Below are 19486 nucleotides of genomic sequence, written 5' to 3'. Positions count from 1 at the left end.
CAAAACTGACAAAGAAGCGGCATCCAGGCCGAGGGTTGTGCACTCAGCTCAGCCGCTAATGAGCTCAGCTCTGCAATAAAGAGAAAGTGAAAGAGAGAGAGAGGGAGAGAGAGAGAGAGAGAGAGAGAGAGAGAAATAAAACGCTCAATGGGCCTTTCATACCCTCATTGAATGGGACACTCAAGCATAAACTCATGAACAAGTTCATGGAGGCCTAATTCAATGCTGAGTGCCGCAGTGATTAAAGAAATATTTCGGTCATGACAGAGCCATTCAGTGGGATTGATGCTTGGGTAAGGAATTTGAGTTGATTTGCCGATTCCCGGATTGTGTTTTGGAACCTATCGCCCTCATTATCACTGAAAACTCAACTATTTGCTGCTTCTGCTCAGATCAAAGGATTAAAGGTGTGACACTGGCACCATCTTGTGGAACATTGTGGGGTTTCATTCATCAATGGTGGGTTGTTTTTCTTTCCTCAACGTTTGAGATGTCCTGTTTTGTTTGACGCTGGTGTAAACATGCAAGCCACGGGACAGCTCGGGTGTAGCAGGTGGCCTCTATTGTCTAATGAGCTGCTCTTTTCTCTGCAACTCTATCAGACACCTGCTGCCTCGGTCTTTTACTTATTCATGTCCGTGAAAATTTGCTCTCGCTCGTGTTTCGTTTATTACACACGGTTTTGTAGTTGATACTTTTGTCAGAGTGAAACGTGGTTATTCATGTAAAAAAAATATAGATATATATACTGTATATACAGTATATTGCGCTTATTCAGTGCTGAATGGGTCACATTGCAATTCTCAATGATCACATCACATTTCGTCCGACTTTTTTGTATGCGATGTTGACCCACCTTGCCCTTCTGGCTCAGCGGTTCTATGGTTAACGTGTCGGCTCCGATATCCACGATAGTGCCCAGCTGGAACCCATCTGTGGGGTGGGGGGCCCACACTGGTTTCCCGTCCTCCATGGCTTGGTTGTGGTCAGCACGGCCTGACAACTGAATACGAGGACACAAGCGCACACAATATTACAATCAATACTTTGCTTTTGCTTCCCTTCTTTGGCTACATACAAAGTGAAAAATAAATAAATAAAGAGGCCATAGGTCAATATTGACCAATTCCTCCATTCCATCTTAAAGCAAAGAAGTTTGAAATATTCGTTTGTTTCACTTGATGAAATGATTCAATTTGTATTATTTGTAAAGCGATGGGATTATCTATCTCTGAATGTTCTGAACTCCTGCTTCAACACCAGCATTGTATGGAACAAAGGAAGCCTTGGCTCAACTTCTCATCTTACGTCATCAGGGACTTGTTTAAACAGCTAATTATTTGCAACCGAGTCAAAAGCAGCCAAATGAGTGCCTTGATTCAGTCTCCGCAGGAATCCGCGATCGTGGAATTTCACACAGATTTCAAAGCTCTCCGCGGAATTGAAAGCAGTCTGCGGTAACAAGGAATAGGTGCAGAATATTACGTTTCCGTGACGGTTTCCAAATATCCAGGTCAAGTGGCTGCTTTACACTTTAAATATCGCTTGTTCTGCCTCAATCCCATAGTTAATTGTTTTTCACTTTATAAATCCTGAAAATAAAATCTGTTATTTTATAAATATAGATTTTAAAAATGAAAAGGTTCTGAAGGCAATTTTGTGGTAGAGTCAACAGTGAAAGTACATATTGCGACCACTCCCTTTCTGACTCTACCTGAACTAACCACATTGTTTGCCAGTCCATGTGTTTGCGTTAACAAAGTATGGTACACGGGCTAATGTCAAGTGGCATTTGTGCGTGACTTGTACTCAACCAGCTTTCCCGCTCACTTGTTTTCTTAGCAATAGTGAGAGGATTTTCTTGGAGCTTTGATTTGACTTGGCTCCTGAGAGAGGCAGAGGTTCCAAATTAGGAGACACAATTTTGTCTTTCTGTCATCAGTTGGTGAAAAAAAAAAAAGCATCATCGGATAGTATATGGCACTGACGTCTGCACCGAGAGTGTGAAAGCTTTACATCAATGTCATTAACAGCTCTCCGGCATTAATCCTAAAACAAATACATCACCGCTAAAGCCGGACGCTACGCTGAAATATCCAATTAGGGGTGAGAGATTGTGGTCAAATGTCAAAGGCAATTGGTGTTGGAAAGTGCTGACACAGCCTTCAAACAGAAATGAATCCACCAAGTTAACTACCTCAGCAGAACTGAGCAGTAAGTTACAGTTTATGGAGCTGAATAGGTGCCTTTTCTTGGGGACATACAGTACTCTCTTTTGGAAAGACTGCACATGTCTCAAATTAATGTGGACACCACAAAATCTACACCAAATACAAAGCCTTTAATAACACGAGCTTGCTCCAGTAACACACAATGATGATCTTTGTGGGGTTTTGGAAAAATGAAGTATACTTCTTGGCCATCTACGTTACTGTTCAAGTCAAGTCAAGTCAAGTACAACTTTATTGTCAAATGCGCTGTATGTGCAACATAGAGCAGAGATGACATTTCTTTCCTCTCAACCAGACAAGAGGAGCCACTGCGGGTGCCCGCGCTGCCATCAAAAGAACAGTTAACATAACATGACAAAATAATACAACACAACACATAAAACACAGGGGAATGTGTTCTAATAGCTACGCCTAGAACACAACAAGCTAATGAAATAATGTAAATGCAGTACTATTCCTTGAATTACTTTGTTTTGGAAAAATGTAGCCGCATGTCTTGGCCTGGTTTCAGCACACTCAGGTGGTTGCTATTTCATTGACCTCAACACACCTCACATTTGTATTAAGAAGTAACGTGCTTGCAGAATCAACAGAACTATCGTGGAGGTCAGTGATGAGAAACAAATTTCCTCTGGAACAGCGACTACAAGTAGATGAGGGAAATTTCTCACAAATATAACCTTTGTATGATCAGGATGCTGTTATCTGAACAAGAACATGCAGTACGAGCAAGAAACAAAAACTATGACTATAGTGTTCCAGAACAGGATAAGATAAAAAAAGAATTCCCTTGTGCATTATCTTCAACCTCCCAAAGTTAGATCAAGGCTGAAGTCTTTCAGAGTTCCCGCGGATGTCTACTTCAAATGGTCAACCCAATCATAAAGGAAAATGGGTCACTTGGCAAAGGGCGTTTTCATTGAGGAAAGGGCTTCATTTGTACAAATGCTGGCGAAAGAGCAGCAATAGACGCGGCTGTGTTGTTAATTCCATGTTAAAATGGGAGTGGAACGCGTAATTGCACAGGGTTTCTACTGCTGTCTTATTTTATTCTTGGTTGCGATCAATAATGCAAGTGAAAGTGGAGTCTGAATTAATTGTTCCCTACTTAAGTTGTCACATATGATAGATGCAGAAGGATGTGGGAAGCTGGCAGAGTCTATTCAATCCCATTTATTTGCACTTGCAGAACGGCTGCAACACCATGCTGCTGTTTGTTTTGTTTGTGCCGTGTGCTAAGTCGTGTTTTTTTTTTCAATCCACTTCATTGGGTTGGTTTAGTGTAAAGAACAAGTACAAAAAAATGTATGTGCGATAGAGATGCTGAAGAACAAGATGATAACAAAACAGCGTTTAAGAAAAACAGCCGGATTGGATTTAAAGATGGTGTGGTTCATGATTGCAGATCATGTCCACACCATGCACAATCTTGTCATGTTTATTCACCAGCAAGTTACACGTCGTCCTGTTGCTGATGTCTTGCTATTTACAGAGCTCACACAGTTACACGTTAAGAAAGTTAGGGTAGAGTGACCGTTGGGTGTACCAGTTGGGCGACTGGAAATGTGGCTCTAGCAACTCAGTGGCAACACCAGATATTTTGTTCTTGAGTGAAAAAAGGGGCCATTTATTTGAGGTGAAGTATTGATGAATTTAAGTAGCAATAAAATGAGGTAATTAGGCAATTGAGGCAATTACCGTCGAGTCAACATTTGATTACAGATGGTACATGCTGCTACGTGATTCACAGGAGGGCCTTTGGTTTCGGAATGTGCCACATTATAAAGAAGCTGTCACACAATGTGGTCCAGTATAGGACTTAAAGGAGGGCCTCATCCTAAAAGTGGCATCTTGAACCAAATGTGTTGGCGCTCCGCACACACCACAAATCCTATTAGTATCTGACCCTAATCCAGACAATGGAGGCGAGACAGACTTCGGGGGGATGATTAAAACCTAACAAATAAAAAGTCAAGTGATTATTTGAGGTAATGCAAATCAGTGGTACATGTTGAGTACGACGATGCAGGGTAGGAAATATGGGAATGGATTTAGTGCCTGTCAGGAACACACACTCTTGTTTCCTGCTACTTGCTTCCTGTTCCCTGCTGGGCAGAGGCACATGGAAAACAAATCAGGATGAAGGGGGACACAGGTTAGGATTTTAAGAGGCGCACATCTTTAAAATAGAGTACAATAGGGAGTCCATGCAATATTGAATACAATTTCATGAATACATGCATGACACTTTTAAAATACTGTACGTCAGCAAAGAGAGTCTCAAAACACTGATTTGAATGTGGCAAAGTTGAGGGCATCCCACTTTCCATAGGCCCCTCAAACCTCTAGCAGCACCCCTGCGTCATCCTCGTTCAAAAGTCGTAGTTTACATCAAGTCGATACGGTCACTTCCAGACTAATGACAATGCTTGATTAATTTGGCTACTTTGTTGTTTTTATTTGACCAACCATGACATTCAAGCAAGTCGGGTAAGTTAATTAAAGAACATTAGTTAAGTAACTGAGTTGAGATGCAACTCCAGCCTACCTGTTGCTCCTCCAATGGTGCAATACTCAATTTGCGTCGTTTGTCCTTTAAACAGTGGAATTCACGTTTGTGGGGCGCTGGTGACGACTTCAAGGTCCCTCATCCACTCATTCAACCGCAAAATATTTCAGTGCCGCCGGCATTTCCCCACCAGAAGTGACTGAGTCCGACCTGAAGACTCAGTGAATGTCAGACAGGCAGTCCAGCAGCAAAGAGGAGGAGCGATAGCTCCCAGCTACGGTGCGTTTACTTGAACCTCGGAATATCTTGTGACTGATAGTTTCTCCCACAAAAATATTGCTGTTCTTGCTACGATCCGCTATCTTTGAAATGAATATAATTTCATTTTTTTCCCTTCTAGATTCGACGTTTCTCGTGATTTGTCTTCGTCGGGAGATTTTTTTTTTGCTCTTTGTGCAAGAACAGCTAAATACACGAAAACAATCAAGATGACAAACACCACATACACTTTACGTTAGTGCAATATTTACTGATTGTTCATGCGTATTAAATGATATAGTAGGAAATTAATTAAGTAAGAAATTTAGTAGGAAATTAATTAAGTCAGGAATGAATGAGTTTTTACGTCTGTTGTATTGGCATAGTCGTACATTGTGTCTTCGGCCAGAATATATTACTTCATTCACATTTATACCAGTAGAATGCAGTCAGGGGCCGAGCTGCATTCCACTGCATTTGAGGACGGTGCAGGGGGAAGTTGGACTTTTTCGATCTCCAACCAGGAAAAGTGCACTGGAACGCCCCTTTGAACTGGGGGTCCGAGTTGCGAGGTCGGACGTCACCGACCAGCTTCAATCTGACGTCATTGTGGCGACCCTCATGGAGACACAGAGTCTGAATGGCAAAACATAATTTACAATTTTATTCATCTGTATTTTGTCTTTATTTCATAACATGTGACTTGGCTACTCACCGACAGTGATTTTGCGCTTAATTTATCCGATTCCAGCTTCTGTGTGTTGCCACGTAAATGTAATCTGCCCAAGACAGTACCTTCAGAATCCAAAGTGCTGGCATCATTCCTACATTGATCTGCATTTTTTTCATCCTGTGATCGGTTGAGCTCAATAGATTGTTATGTTTACCCTTCTGATTGGCTGATCTTAATAGGCGCAGGAATGATTGATTTATAGGACAGGACAATGTCGGATATGATTGACAAATTCATTTTCAAGAAAAATTGGATTCTTTGAGGTTAGGTCAACACACACTGTCGCTAACAGGCTTGTTTCAACCCAACAAATTGATTTTTGTGGGCACTGTCACAGCAGAATGTATTAGGGCTACATCGAGGCTACACAGACAGGAAAAACAAACAAACAAAAATGGAAGTCTGCTCATTTCTTCTTTTACTAATAATGGTTTTCATCTTCAAAATTCCCTGTGTCTTATTTAATGCCACACATCGTGATTTTGTGTTTTTGTTCATTACTTTTCGACATGATGGTATACTTGCTTGCCATGTTAAAAGAACTAACAAACAAAAAAAGAACCCCATCATCATCATATCTATCATCGAACAATTTTGGCGGGGTTACACTCAAGCAACATTATGGACATTCATATAAAAGTGTAAGTGACTCTTATACTGGAACTGTTGCATAAGACATGTATACATTATTTATACACTTCAAACCTAGTAATTAATCATCTCATCATAAAAAGGGGGGCTGGGGGCAAAATTGAACCATAATTTCAATGAAAAGTCTGCAAATGTTGCCTTGAGACTCATGAATACTTTATTGGTGTGCCACCGAAAACCTTTTGGAGGATTTTTGAAGGAGATACTCAATCCACCTTTGAAAGCCACCGCTGGGTTTGTGGATCTAATTCGGATATGTGATACCCCAGGTTTTAGACCGTATCTTATTACTGTCACTGGATAAGAGCATGGAGGCACAAGCTTGAGCATTTTTACTTTGAATTTCCATTTTGAATGTTGTCAAACATGATCAGAACAAAATTTGTGGAAGAGTATTTGGGTTGCAAATAAAATATTAAGATTGACACAAATTCAAAAGCATTGGAGGGAAAATTAAGCCCATTGTGGTGGATGTCAGCCAGCTGCTGATATTGACCGTGCATGAACCTTTCACGGTTCGTTTGAGGTGTGTGTGAGGAGTTGCGGATATATACGGATATATTCAACACCATTAATAGTGTTGAAAACGCACATGGTGATCAAGCAGCTGCTGTAACGAATGGAGCACCATCTTCACAAGCTTCCTTCAACAACACAGAGTGAACTGCTGCCCTATTCAGCACCGCATCATGCAGGTGAGTGGGTGGGCCTCTTCACTTGGAATTTTAAATGGCATGCAGGAGAAACATGTGAGTTGAGTTTTGTGGGGGGAAAAATGCAGCAAATGAGTTTTTCCATTTCTTGTATTTTTTTCACTGTTTGGCAGGTTTGTGCTACAGTTTCTGAATTTTTATGCACAAGAAAGCTTTGCATGGGGGGTCACAGTACTGTATGTGGGTATTTTTTGTTTGCTTCACACCTTTTGTTGTTGACAAATGGATCTTTAATAGATGCATTGGAGCATGAAATATATTATTTTGTGTATATGTTGTGTTCTGTTGTCTTATAAGTCTTATATAAAAGATTATGATGTACATTGGTTCAATGAAACAACAGATGTCCACATATTTTGATTTTACTGGATTGGATTGGATTGGATACAACTTTATTGTCAAGTGTGCTGTGTGTGTAACGTAAAAATGTCAGGTTTAATGTTAGGACGTACCTAGTCCTACATGACCCCACGGTAGCGCAGAGAAAACATTGTGGCCCCTCCATCATTTCAGTAGCCCGACCAAGTTGAAAGTGCTGTTGGATTCTTGATATCCTGAAAAATTCCCTTTTCGGTCTGACTAAGTTGAAGGTTCAGTGACCATAAGTCACCTCCCACCCCACACTCTCCTTGTCAATCACTCTGCAACTTTCCCAGCCAATTATCTGCAGAGCCCGACGTTATCTGTGTTTATGAATGTCCAAACCCCAACATTCCTTGACACTTCTGTTAGAAACGTCTTCACATCTCTTTCAGCGGAGCAATTCTCTGCCAAGCTGCGTGTACGCTTGACTTCAGACTTGAAAAAACTACATCTGCAGGTGAGTAATCTGATTTTAAAAAATCTTTTAGTTGTTAGTTAGGTAAACTGAATATTTTGGTTGTCACAAAGCCAGATTCCATTGTATTTTGTGGTACATAATGTTCATGACTAAATGCATTATCATTGTGATTTTTTTTTTGTTTTTGTTTCAGTGAATAATTTATGCTTTTCACATTTACAGCCGACAACATAGTCCATGTACAGTTATGAAAGGACTGAAGCACATACAATCATTCCTTCTCATGTATGTAGCGACTTTTTTGTCATTACATACGTCAGAAGGACAACAGCTGACAGAGGAGACCTGCACTGTTCAGCTCCTTGTCCCTGGTCTCAAAGGTAAGGTGTTCAAGAAGGCTTGACGCATTTCAGTTTTCTTTTTATTGTGTCATTTTTCTCAAAAGGAGAGCCGGGGGAGAAAGGACCAAAGGGAGCCCCAGGGAGACCAGGAAGAGTGGGACCACCGGGGGAAATCGGTATCATTTTGCCCACTCTATTCTCATTGTAAAAGGAAAACATTATAATCAAACGACTGTTTGATTACACAGACACGTGCATGCACGCACACAAATGCGCTGAGGATCACATTGCTTAGGTTGTTGATGTGCTGTGTGTCAAGCTAATCAGAGCTGGTCAAGTGTTTACATTTGGATGAGAAATGACTTGCACAATCCAAAGCAGCAGACGTGTTTACTGAAGGCTTTAATGAGAAGTGGACCATGTTCAAGCTCTTTACACACATACAAACTGTAATTGTGTGCTTCCGTTCTCGGTATGCATAGACAGCTGTGGTGTATGACATTGAAATAAAATAAGATGCAATATACTGTACTGCAGCACCGTGGAGGACTGGTTAGCCCGCCCGCCTCAGTTTTAAGCCTGTGGGTTCAAACCTGAGCTTCAGCCTTCATGTGTGGAGTTTGCATGTTCTCCCTGGGTTTGTGTAGGTTTTCTCTGGGTACCCGTTTTTCTTCCCACATTCCAAAAACATGCATGTTAGATCAATTGAAGACTCTAAATTGTCTTTAGGTGTGAATGTGCGTGTGAATAATTGTCTGTATGTTTCCTGCGCTTGGAGTCCAATCCAGATAGTGGTCCACCTCTTGTCTGAAGGCAGCTCGGATAGGCTCCATCAAACCCTTGACCCAAATGAGCATACACAGTATCGAAGATGGATGAATGGATATACTGCATATTTTGTAATGAACTAATGCATACCCCTATCACCCAAACTTTTCAGGTCAACCTGGTCTTAAAGGGCAAAAAGGCATTATGGGGCATTATGGTAAAGTGGGACCAAGTGGAATGAAAGGTATGTTTTTGTTATCACACCAGGAAGCATGAAAAAGAATATATATAAATCATCATAAAATGTTGTAAACTGTACGTGCTGTATTGTAAAAAAACATTTACCACTCTTAATGATGAAGTGCATGTGAAAAAACGGTTAACACTATACAGTATAACTACATTTAAACAAAGCTGCTCGCCCTTTTATGATGCATGATGGAGTGTTACTGTTGAAAAAACACAACAGACTTCATGCGGAGCATGTTTTAAGTATTTTAACTGCCATAAAATTGGAAAAATACGTTAACCACTAAACATGACTAAACACAGCTACGACCTGCCAACTTTCTTTGTACCTCTCAGCTTTTTTTAAAAAATTGCTTTACTTATTTTGCCTTCTTACTACTTTAGCCATACGTGACACACTCTGACAATGAGTGCCAATGTCACCTAATGTAGTGTATGTGTAATAACATTTTATTCTCGAACTGCTCAGAAAAAAAAGGTATGCTTCTTGGGCTTTACACACGCACCCCCCCCCCCCCCCACGGCATCACAACACATTCCTACTACACTGTGTTGAATTTACTACATTTTATTTTGCCAATTGGCTTCAAACAATACAATTATGTGGATTGGCTTTGTAGATGCATTTTTAAGTAGAAGGTGGATTTTATAAAATCAATTTGGATGAGGTTGATTACATTTCGTGCAACCATTTGACAAAATAAAATTGAATAAATTCAACACTTCCACGTATTTGACTACTCTAGACTAATAATAACGTTGACATATTTTCACAGGCACAAAGGGAGACATGGGGGATCCAGGACCAAGAGGCCCAGACGGAGAGCCAGGTATCATCTTTTAATTGCCATTAGATTGGGGTGTCAAACTCATTAAGTAACATTTTGATAATATTTGATAACTGGGTTCATTAGGTATCCCATGTGAGTGCTCACCAATAAGAAAGATGATTGGCGAAATGGACATCATTGTGGCCCAGCTATTTTCTGAACTGAAATTCATCAAAAAGGGTAAGATTTTGATTTTCTTGATCTTGAGGTGTGTGTGTGTGTGTGTGTACAATATATACCGTATGTCCCAAAACCTTTCTTAAATACGTCACCTAAAGACATGCAGGCCATGTCAAATGTGAAATTTATAGAAATACAAGTGCTCATTTTTCAGCACTGCCCTCCCCCGCAGCTGTCGCTGGCATAAAAGAGACAGACAGCAAGGTGTATCTGCTGGTGAAGGAGGAGAAACGTTACTCGGATGCCGAGCGCTATTGCCAGACGAGGGGAGGGCACCTGGCCATGCCCAAGGATGAAGGCGCCAACACAGCCTTAGCGGGCTACATCACGCAAGCGGGTCTCAGCAGAGTCTACATTGGCATTCATGACCTGGACATGGAAGGAGTTTTCACCTACGTGGACAGCTCTCCAATGTCCACCTTCAGTAAATGGCGAAAAGGGGAGCCCAATAATGCTTATGACGATGAAGACTGTGCTGAGATGGTGGCCTCCGGAGAGTGGACTGATGTTGCGTGCCACCCAACAATGTATTTTGTTTGTGAATTTGACAAGGACCCTGTCTGAGTTGCGCTCGGATAAGATGGACTAAAACAGTAACTTTTTGCTTCTACTTTATAATAAGGCTATTGTTTATATATTCATTATTTAGTAGTTTGTTATCTTGTGGTTGATATTTTTTTTCTCTAAGGCAATTAAGGAAATGGAAAAACTACGTTCCATTGTCAAACTGTCACTATTATAAAGACTTAATTAACCATACAGGCTCGAACATTGTTGATAAAGGCGTTATTAACTAATTCGTTAACACAAGGTCATTATTTTTCTTTTTTCACCCTTAGGAAATAGTGGAACGAGAAAATGATGTGTGAGATCGCCCCCATGAAAAACCTTAATAAACAGTACAAAAAATGGTCAAAGTAACATTTAAACATTCTTCGACCAAATTTTCATCACATTATGGTTAACTACAAAAAAAATAATAAAATCTTTTCATTCAACCCCCACTTAAACACAATTCAACTCAATTAAATGAACAAAACATTCAGTGTACTTTATCCCTTAAGCGCTTTATTGCACTTAACACAGGGATGGTAATGGTGGCTAAAATGCACAAGAGAAATTATTATAACATGAAGATTAATAATCTTCAGTTTGACAGCGTAATGATTGCAGCGTGACCCAAACAATAGCTCACACATTTTTGCGTGTGTAGCATGACCTGCTTGAAAGGATCTTTTATTTAGTTGTGTCATTCATACAAATGCTGCTGTTGTTTTTTTAGGGTGAATGCCCCTGCTGAGGTATCCTACTGACCCCTTCAAAGAAAAAAATGTAGTTGAATATGCATGATGCTGTCTTAATAAAGCACAGCATCGCTCCCTTAAGAAATGAATAATTAATGCTGAGTTGAATTATGTATTTAATTGACCAAGAACTGCTTTACACAATCTAATTAGGATGCATTGTTTGTGCAAGCTCCGGTTACCTTTATACTAATCTATGTCTACTGTATTTATCATTAGTCAATCAGCCATTTATTAAAATAGTTGGGGTTTTCTCCCATTTTTGGGGGGTCAAATTCATGTTGTAATCAATACCCTTACACAGAGATAATTTGACATTGTATCCTGATTATGTTTATTGAATGACCCATACAACATAACACAAATTGACTAAGCCGCACTCTGTAAATGAAGACTGGTCAATAATAGCACAAAAGAGAGACCCGGAACTTTTCTGGAGACAGATTGTCTCAGTTTGCAATATATTATTGCTTAATTGTTAAATCCGAATTTTAATTCTCTTTATTGGCCAGGAATGTATAACACACAAGAGCTACACTATTATTAAAAAATCTGATATGGTATTTAGGTAAAGACTGAACAGAAATGTGCTCTCTGATCCATTTCCAAAAATCAAAACCAATCCAGAAACAAAAATGCAGGCTCAGTGTAGAGCAAGGGCCACCAATCTTTTTGAAACTGAGAGCCACTTCTTGGGTATAGATTAATGCGAGTGGCTACCAGTTTCATACACACTTAAGAAATAGCAAATTATCCTTTAATAATTTATGAATGAATGATAATCATTTATGTGAAGACACTGATCATGCTAATGATTTCTTATAATATCATCCATCCAGTTTCTAATCCGCTTATCCTCACGAGGCTCACGGGGCGCGCTGGAGCCTATCCCAGCTGTCTTCGGGCAGTGAACGGGGGACACCATAAACTGCTTGCCAGCCAATCACAGGGAACACAGAGACGAACAACCATCCGCGCTCACACTCACACTTAGGGACAATTTAGAGTGTTGAATCATCCTGTCATGCATGTTTTTGGGATGTGGGAGGAAACCGGAGTACCCGGAGAGAACCCACATAGGCACGGGGAGAACATGCAAACTTCCCACAGGTAGGCCGGAGCTGGAATGCAACACTTTATTTCTATCACAAAAGCTGTTTTCTCGCAAACATTGTTCATAGTTGTCTAAATCTGTATTAGTGAGCTACATAATGTAAGCACCATTTGCTTCATGTAATGCAACACATCTCCTTCCCATTGAGTTGATCAGGTTGTTGACTGTGAGAATGTAGAGCAGGGGTGTCAAACTCAGTTCCCGGAGGGCCGCTGTCCTGCATGTTTTCCACCTCTCCCTGTTGCAATACACCTGATTCAAATGAACAGGTTCAATGTCAGGCTTGCGCAGAGCTTGCTGATGATCTGATCATTTGAATCAGGTGTGTTGCAACAGGGAGACATGGAAAACATGCAGGACAGCGGCCCTCCAGGAACTGAGTTTGAGACCCCTCTACAGCAGGGGTCTCAACCCTACTTAATGGCTGTGCAATGACAGAAACTGAAACCCGCTGTTGTATATGCGCCACTCCACAATATTCCAAAAATGCCCATTGGATGAATTGTCCACTCGGTACCGACCATGTGTCCAGATCCTTTCAACGTGGGGCTGCTCATAATCAACATAAATTGGTGGTTGTGGATGAATGACACAACAATGGGCTTCACAAAACTCGTATCTCTGTGAGATGAACTGCAGTCAGATCACGACCCAGATGAGGATGACGAGATGAGATTCAATGAGACGGTTTCTTACGATATGTGCCAAATGCAATCGCTAAATTGCACCTGTGTTCATTGCCTGCCGATACCATAACCCCACCATGATTCACCCGATCCACCATGTTGATGAGCAAATCACGCACGAAGGGGACATGTTGGCCATCTGCACCATAATGTGAAAAACCGACTTGAGATTTAAACACTGTAATGTGTTTCCCAAGGGGAAGAGTTACCAGATTAGCTTTTTATTTATTTCTATTTAGTTTTCTATGCCATGTAGCACCATTTTGCCTCTCACAGTAGTGATGGGAATTCCGGTTCCTTTTAGAGAGCCGGCTCTTTTGGCTCGGCTCCCTAAAAAGAGCCGGCTCTTTCGGCTCCCAAATGGCTCCTCAGTTTTTTTGTTGCTTAAATTAATTTACTACCAAAAATAACGTAATATTATGCGTAAAATGAATTACCAATGCAGAAAATAGACAGTATATCAAATATTTATTATTTATATGGCTTTATGTATATTCGTCTGAACATACTCAACATGGAGTACAACATGGAGTGCTACAAAAATAAAAACAAAGTACAAAGACCGATATCAAAACAAGGTCAACAAAAAGTTCCAATCTCTGAATGTGTATATTTATAAGCTTTTAACTATTTACAGTAAAACAACATAAGTAAGCTTTGAATACCACACAACAAATTATAAGTTAAAATTTGTAAAACAAAAAGAAGAAAGCAGCACCCAGGTAAAAGTTTTAACTTGTCTTTCACGAAGATTGGCATGAAGAAAAACCAAGTGCCTCAGCTTTGAGGGGTTGATCCTGTTTCTCCTCTCTGTTAATATTTGCCCTGTTTTGGAGAAGATTCTCTCTGAGGGGACAGATGTTGCGACAACACACAGCCAACACAAAATGGCTGAAAATCACTTGCAATCATTTTACCCAGTTCCTCGTCAATTGTGTTCTGTTTTGCTGGTTTATAGCTTTTTGCATAAAGTGGCTCATAGAGCTCTGGATTGTACATCTAGGCAGTTGTGACATTGTTGACAACAGTTGCAGACACACTAGCACCTTGATTAATAGCTGGTTCCCTTGCTTGTCTTTTCTCTTCAAATTGTACTGATGGGTGGACTTTTCTGATGTGTCTGTGCAGGTTATTTGTGGAACCTGATCGATGGGATATTTTAACCTTGCACAGTCTACACGCTGCCTTTGAACTATCAATTAAATTGAAATGAGTCCAAATTTCACTGCGTTTCCTATCCATTTTCTCACCTTTCCGCTTTCCACCGTGTTGTTTTTTTCGCTAACTAACTCTCTCGTCTCCTCGTTTGTCTTGTTTGCGTGCTGCTCAGTGTGCTGCTGTGTCTCTTCTCTAACCCCTCCCCCTTCTCTAAACTGCAGCGTGTGTGTGTGTGTGTGTGTGTGTGTAAAACCCTCCCTTTCCTCTTCTACCACGGATCTTGACCAATCACGTGCGGCTTTAACCGAAGGGGGGGAAAAAACAGGAGAAAAAAAAAGTCGGCTCCTATTCGGACCGGCTCCCAATGAGGAGCCGGCTCCCATCGTTCACTTCAAAGAGCCGGCTCTCAGAGCCGGCTCGTTCGCGAACGACACATCACTATCTCACAGGTCTGTCTGAGTGCTATGAAAGACATCTGGTTTCCAAGAGGAGACTTGTATTTGTCAGGAGTGACTCACATTAAAAAAAAAAAAAAAACCTGCAATGTTAAAATTGGTATGTGTGTACCCCACTTCCATCTTTTATAATCCCCAAAAGTCATACTGTTTCGACAACGTGCGCACTGCCCATGTTGTGGTGAATGTTACCACATCAGAATTGGGTGTCAGCATAATTTGGCTTCTCGTGAAATCGTGCAAACATATTGCTGTGACATCCTGATCGTGTGATATGGGACAAGGGTGACTACTTTGTATCCCCAGCATTTCAATTAACATTTCCCTGTATTGGGCAAGTGCAATTGGTTATGAAACGCCACTTTCATCCATCACTGTCTGCAGAGGGCATGGAGTTACCGTTAGGTTCCAATTTGACAGGAAACCCCAAGAGAGTTAGCCCATTTGATCAAGTTCTGCACAGATCATTTGCACCAAGAGCATAACTCCTCAGAGTGAAAACAAATATTACATTCATATTATGATTAAGTAGAGAGTGGAATATTTTGAATCTATACATTGCATGGCATGGTGGAGATGAGAACATGTACACTGGGCAGATTGGGGTGTCACCCGATGATGCTAACCATGAAAGATGACAATGCTGTGGCACATGTCTATTTTTCACATGGAGGAAAATGAACAATGCATCAATTGACACCTTTTCTATCTGTCTATCTAGTATCTATCTATCTATCTTTCTATCTGTCTTTCTATCTATCTATGTACTTAACTCATGCACAACATAGGTATGCTATACGCGTTTTGCCATCCAAACATGACCTAGATCAATGTTTCTCAACCTTCATTTATCCAGGACACTTTTTACATCCTAAAAATCTCATGGCACACCACCATACAAAAATGTCACAAACATTTTGAATATTGAAATAATGCTACTCCCCTCTCAATTTACTCACATGTTTGCTTAATGTGAAAGGTAGGCCTGTTTATTTGAACACAAAGCTGATATTCACAAGAGTTAGGAGTGATGTATTCTGTTGTATGAGTAGTTTATTTTATCCTCGGCCATCTAATGGAAGAGTTAGCAATAATTCTTCCTGTCATCATATATTGCTGGCATAAATAGATGAATGAAGATATTATTTGTAATTAATACATGATAAATCTCACTGCACACTAGTGTGCTAGGACATTCTGGTCGTTAAATCACTTACTGGGGTCATGTGTTCAAAATTGAAAGCTGGATTTTTTAAATTTTAATAAAAGAGCGCAGACCTCCAAGATGAACACTCACAATTTGGATTTGCACCAAATTGTACGTTCACCGATAGATCAAAATTTGTGAATAGCATATGTGACAAATAGAAATTAAATCAAAACTGTTGCGCTCTCATATTAAACCACTAGGTGGAGACAGAGACAACGGTATGGGTGTGGTTTACCTGCGCCAGCCTGAGTCGCAGCAGAACTCATCCAGCAGACATGATGGTGCCACATTTGAATCCTTTCACTGATCCCTTATGAATATCTGTAAACATGATGTGACCGCTTAACAAGACCCGTTCAGGTGGCTAAAAAGATTTCCGCCCTCCCTGTCTTGATCTGTCACCTGTTAAGTCGTCCATCAACGGGGTCATCGCCGTCATTAATATCAATTTGACCTCACAAAGCAACAGCAGTCTGCGTAGAAATGCCCATAAAAAAGATGCTTTAAAATGGGCCCACATAGGATGTGTAAAATTTAACCTTGCCTGGGGTGTGTGTGGGAAATATGTGTGAGCTGCACAGGCTCTGAATTCCTCAATTGGACATCTGCTGCGGAGTCTGTACGTGACTGCTCGGTGCAATGATGACATCACCCAGTCCACAATGGTCCTGTTGGCCTGACATTGCTGAATTAGCTATATGCCTCAATTAAGGATGTTTTGATGAAGCCTTTTGGCTTCAGTTCTTATCCTTAATCTTACGATGCTGACCTAAAGGGATTGCAGAATAAAACAGGTCCATCACTCTCAGCAAAAAGTTCACTGCGAGTTTTAAGTTAAAAATGACTCTAATCTTTTAGTCTGGTGAGGTACTGGCCTGCCATCCAGTCAATGAGCATTACCGTTAATTAGAAATAGGGGATAAAGTCATGATGTGTTTCTGATAAACAGTGATAAGTGCTGGACAGCATTAGTTAAACTGCTCCTCTTTGCTGATTAAAACGAGTTACCATGGAAGTTGAATGACTGGGAGAATTAAGAGTGGCTTTCTTCATAATCGTGCATCCTGCCATATACCTGGTGAATTCGAAATATGAACAAATGATAACTACTTTGCAAATCATAAACAAGAGTGAGTAATGGAACACCGAATCACTGGTCAATCTTGCAAGACAACAAAAAATATATGTCATTTATAAACATAACTAAATTGGCAATTAGTCAAGTCAAGCATTTACCTAACCTAACAGGAGAGTATGTGATCCATCCATAATATTGATTGGCCCAAATTTTAATTTAACTTTTCAATGCCTTTTAGCTAAATCGAATATCCATACATCCATTTTGTTTGGGCCATGTCCTCATCAAGGTGGGGTAACTGGAGCCAATCCCAGTGCTTATCTCAAAGTGAATTCATTCAAATAAAGGTTCTAAGTACATATTAGATTCTGTGGAAATATTCTTAGCTGTAGGTTCTTGATGCTTTGGTGATATACAGTGTGTGTGTATATATATATATATATATATATATATATATATAAAAAAGCCTGACTTTGGTGTGGGCCATGTCGGTTCAGTTCTCACAGTGACAGTGTGAATATACAATTTTTTGGAGTCACTCCAGAGTATAAATCGCACCTGTGAGGGAAATTTATTTGACAAAAACAGTAGAGCTTAGACTTGCACCCACATTTGCCTAACGAACCAGTTGTTGTATTTTTTGGACTCATTTAGATGGCACTATTGGTTTAAATAAAGGGCTTTAAGAAATGGCAGGTCATTGAATTTTCAGCCCAGAATTGAACTGTTGAACTGAGAGTGCCATATAGCGGAGTCAAAATAAATACAACTGGTTCATGAAGCAAATTTGAAGTTTTATTTCCCATCACTAGTTCTATTCATCCTCCTTAAGGCCATTTTTTTCTCTTGTCTCGCTAAGTTAATGCATATTCATTCTTCTGCAGTCCTGAATTTACCTATGTACTGATTTTTAGGCCGAGTGCCAACTTCTCACAAATTTTCATTATTTGCTGTAGGGCTTGATCCCCAATGCTGCCAATCGGAACCTGTAAAAAAAGAACCTAGCAAGGATGAGTAAATCACCCCACAGCTGTCCATTTCACCACTTTTCTCAAACAGCTTCACAGGGATGGAAGGTGAGCAGAATACTAGTTTGCGCCTTATGGAAAACTATTCCCCCCTCCCTGCTGTCAGCGTGTCTGCTCCCCAAGGAGCACCGGGCCAAAGAGTGGCTCCTGCTGATACTGCAGCTTGCATGCTCGCTGGAGGCTGCTGTGCCTGCTTGGTCTGGACCTCGGCCTCCCACCCCTTCCCAGCCACCATCTCCAGGCCTCCAGGCTATCATATCACAGTGTCCTCTCGTTGACTCCTCTCCTGTGATGCGAGAGAGGACGACCGATTACTTGCTACTCAGTATAGCACCGCTCCAGTATCTCCACTGTTCACGCACTTGCTCCCTCGTGCTTGGGGCCTCCTAATGTACACTGCTATACCTTCCCATGGGATATCGTACAGTAGATGTGGATGACCTCAGCTTCTCCACTGCTTGTGTTTCCTGATGGCTGCCGCTTGTCCTGTAATCTCATCCTGTCCCATGCAAAGAACAACCAGTCGTAGGAGTGGTAGCAGAGGTTTTGATGTTCTCAGACTGCTATTTGCATGATATGAGTTTCACATCTCGATCAAGAGGTCCCAGGTTCGGTGTTGGGTTACTGTCATTAAAAACCCAACTTTGAAACCCTTAACCTCACGTAAAACCTTACTTTAAAACTCAAACCCAAATTTCACAGCCCACTTTGAAAACCAGAGCCAAATTTGAAACCCTACTTTGAAACCCTTACCTCTCTTCCCCATGTCAGCATTTCAGTTTGTCGATTCAAATACCTACCACATTGAAATGTAAAGAGAGGGAGCAGATTGGTGATTTTTGTTTGGTTTGTGAAGGAGCATTTTGATTTCACTCATGAATTGAGGTGATGAAATTGAATTAGCTCTCTGTACTGCTGTGACAGTGCCACTTGCTCTTCTCGCCTTTCATCTCGTCTGCTTGTGGACACAACCGAGCGTGCAAGCGTGAACTCTATTTCAACCCATCTTTTTCGTCAACGCGCCGGGCAAACTTTACTCCCTTGGTTTTATTCCCAGCAGCACCCCAATCCATGCTCCCCACCTCTCGGCCCACCAGCAGCTGCATGGCATTCAAAAGAATATCAACAGCATTGTACATTAACTCATTCACTCCCAAAGACGTTTTTAAACGTCTTTTCAGACTTGGTCCAGAATTGGCTGATACTGAA

General features: G+C 40.8%; 2 protein-coding genes across 4 annotated transcripts in view; one reads left to right on the top strand and one right to left on the bottom strand.

The window, feature by feature from the left end:
* LOC147196188 (unconventional myosin-VI-like) overlaps positions 1-4981 on the bottom strand; it is a 43759-nt gene extending 38778 nt beyond the window's left edge. For both annotated transcript variants that reach the window (XM_086127617.1, XM_086127618.1), the window contains exons 1-2: positions 4780-4981; positions 857-1003 (exon numbers count right to left, since the gene is read on the bottom strand). In XM_086127617.1, the coding sequence (XP_085983743.1) occupies positions 857-973 (117 nt within the window). In that variant the 5' untranslated portion in view covers positions 974-1003; positions 4780-4981. The remainder of the gene's footprint in view (positions 1-856; positions 1004-4779) is intronic.
* A 2815-nt stretch (positions 4982-7796) lies between these two features.
* colec11 (collectin sub-family member 11) lies at positions 7797-11253 on the top strand. 2 transcript variants are annotated; one of them, XM_086127478.1, is made up of 7 exons: positions 7797-7915; positions 8099-8256; positions 8322-8393; positions 9158-9229; positions 10011-10064; positions 10149-10244; positions 10399-11253. In XM_086127478.1, exons 2-7 carry the CDS (start codon positions 8124-8126, stop codon positions 10806-10808), a joined length of 837 nt encoding a protein of 278 aa, XP_085983604.1. In that variant the 5' UTR covers positions 7797-7915; positions 8099-8123; the 3' UTR covers positions 10809-11253. The 2 variants fall into 2 exon arrangements, with proteins under 2 accessions (XP_085983604.1, XP_085983605.1); XM_086127479.1 differs by having other exon boundaries at positions 10417-11251.
* The last annotated feature ends 8233 nt before the right edge of the window (positions 11254-19486 follow it).

The sequence above is a fragment of the Hippocampus guttulatus genome, chromosome 13 (genome assembly GCF_054856545.1).
Source record: "Hippocampus guttulatus isolate MCC_2025c chromosome 13, RoL_Hgut_1.0, whole genome shotgun sequence".
In the NCBI taxonomy this organism is placed as follows: Eukaryota; Metazoa; Chordata; class Actinopteri; order Syngnathiformes; family Syngnathidae; genus Hippocampus; species Hippocampus guttulatus.
Note: the sequence above shows the minus strand (reverse complement) of the source record. Positions and strands in the feature narration are given on the sequence as shown.

Coding starts and splice junctions, on each gene's coding strand:
- colec11 (XM_086127478.1), top strand. CDS start 8,124: ATGAAAGGACTGAAGCACATACAATCATTCCTTCTCATGTATGTAGCG. Junction 8,257..8,321: donor CCTTGTCCCTGGTCTCAAAG/GTAAGGTGTTCA, acceptor TTTTCTCAAAAG/GAGAGCCGGGGGAGAAAGGA. Junction 9,230..10,010: donor GGGACCAAGTGGAATGAAAG/GTATGTTTTTGT, acceptor ATATTTTCACAG/GCACAAAGGGAGACATGGGG.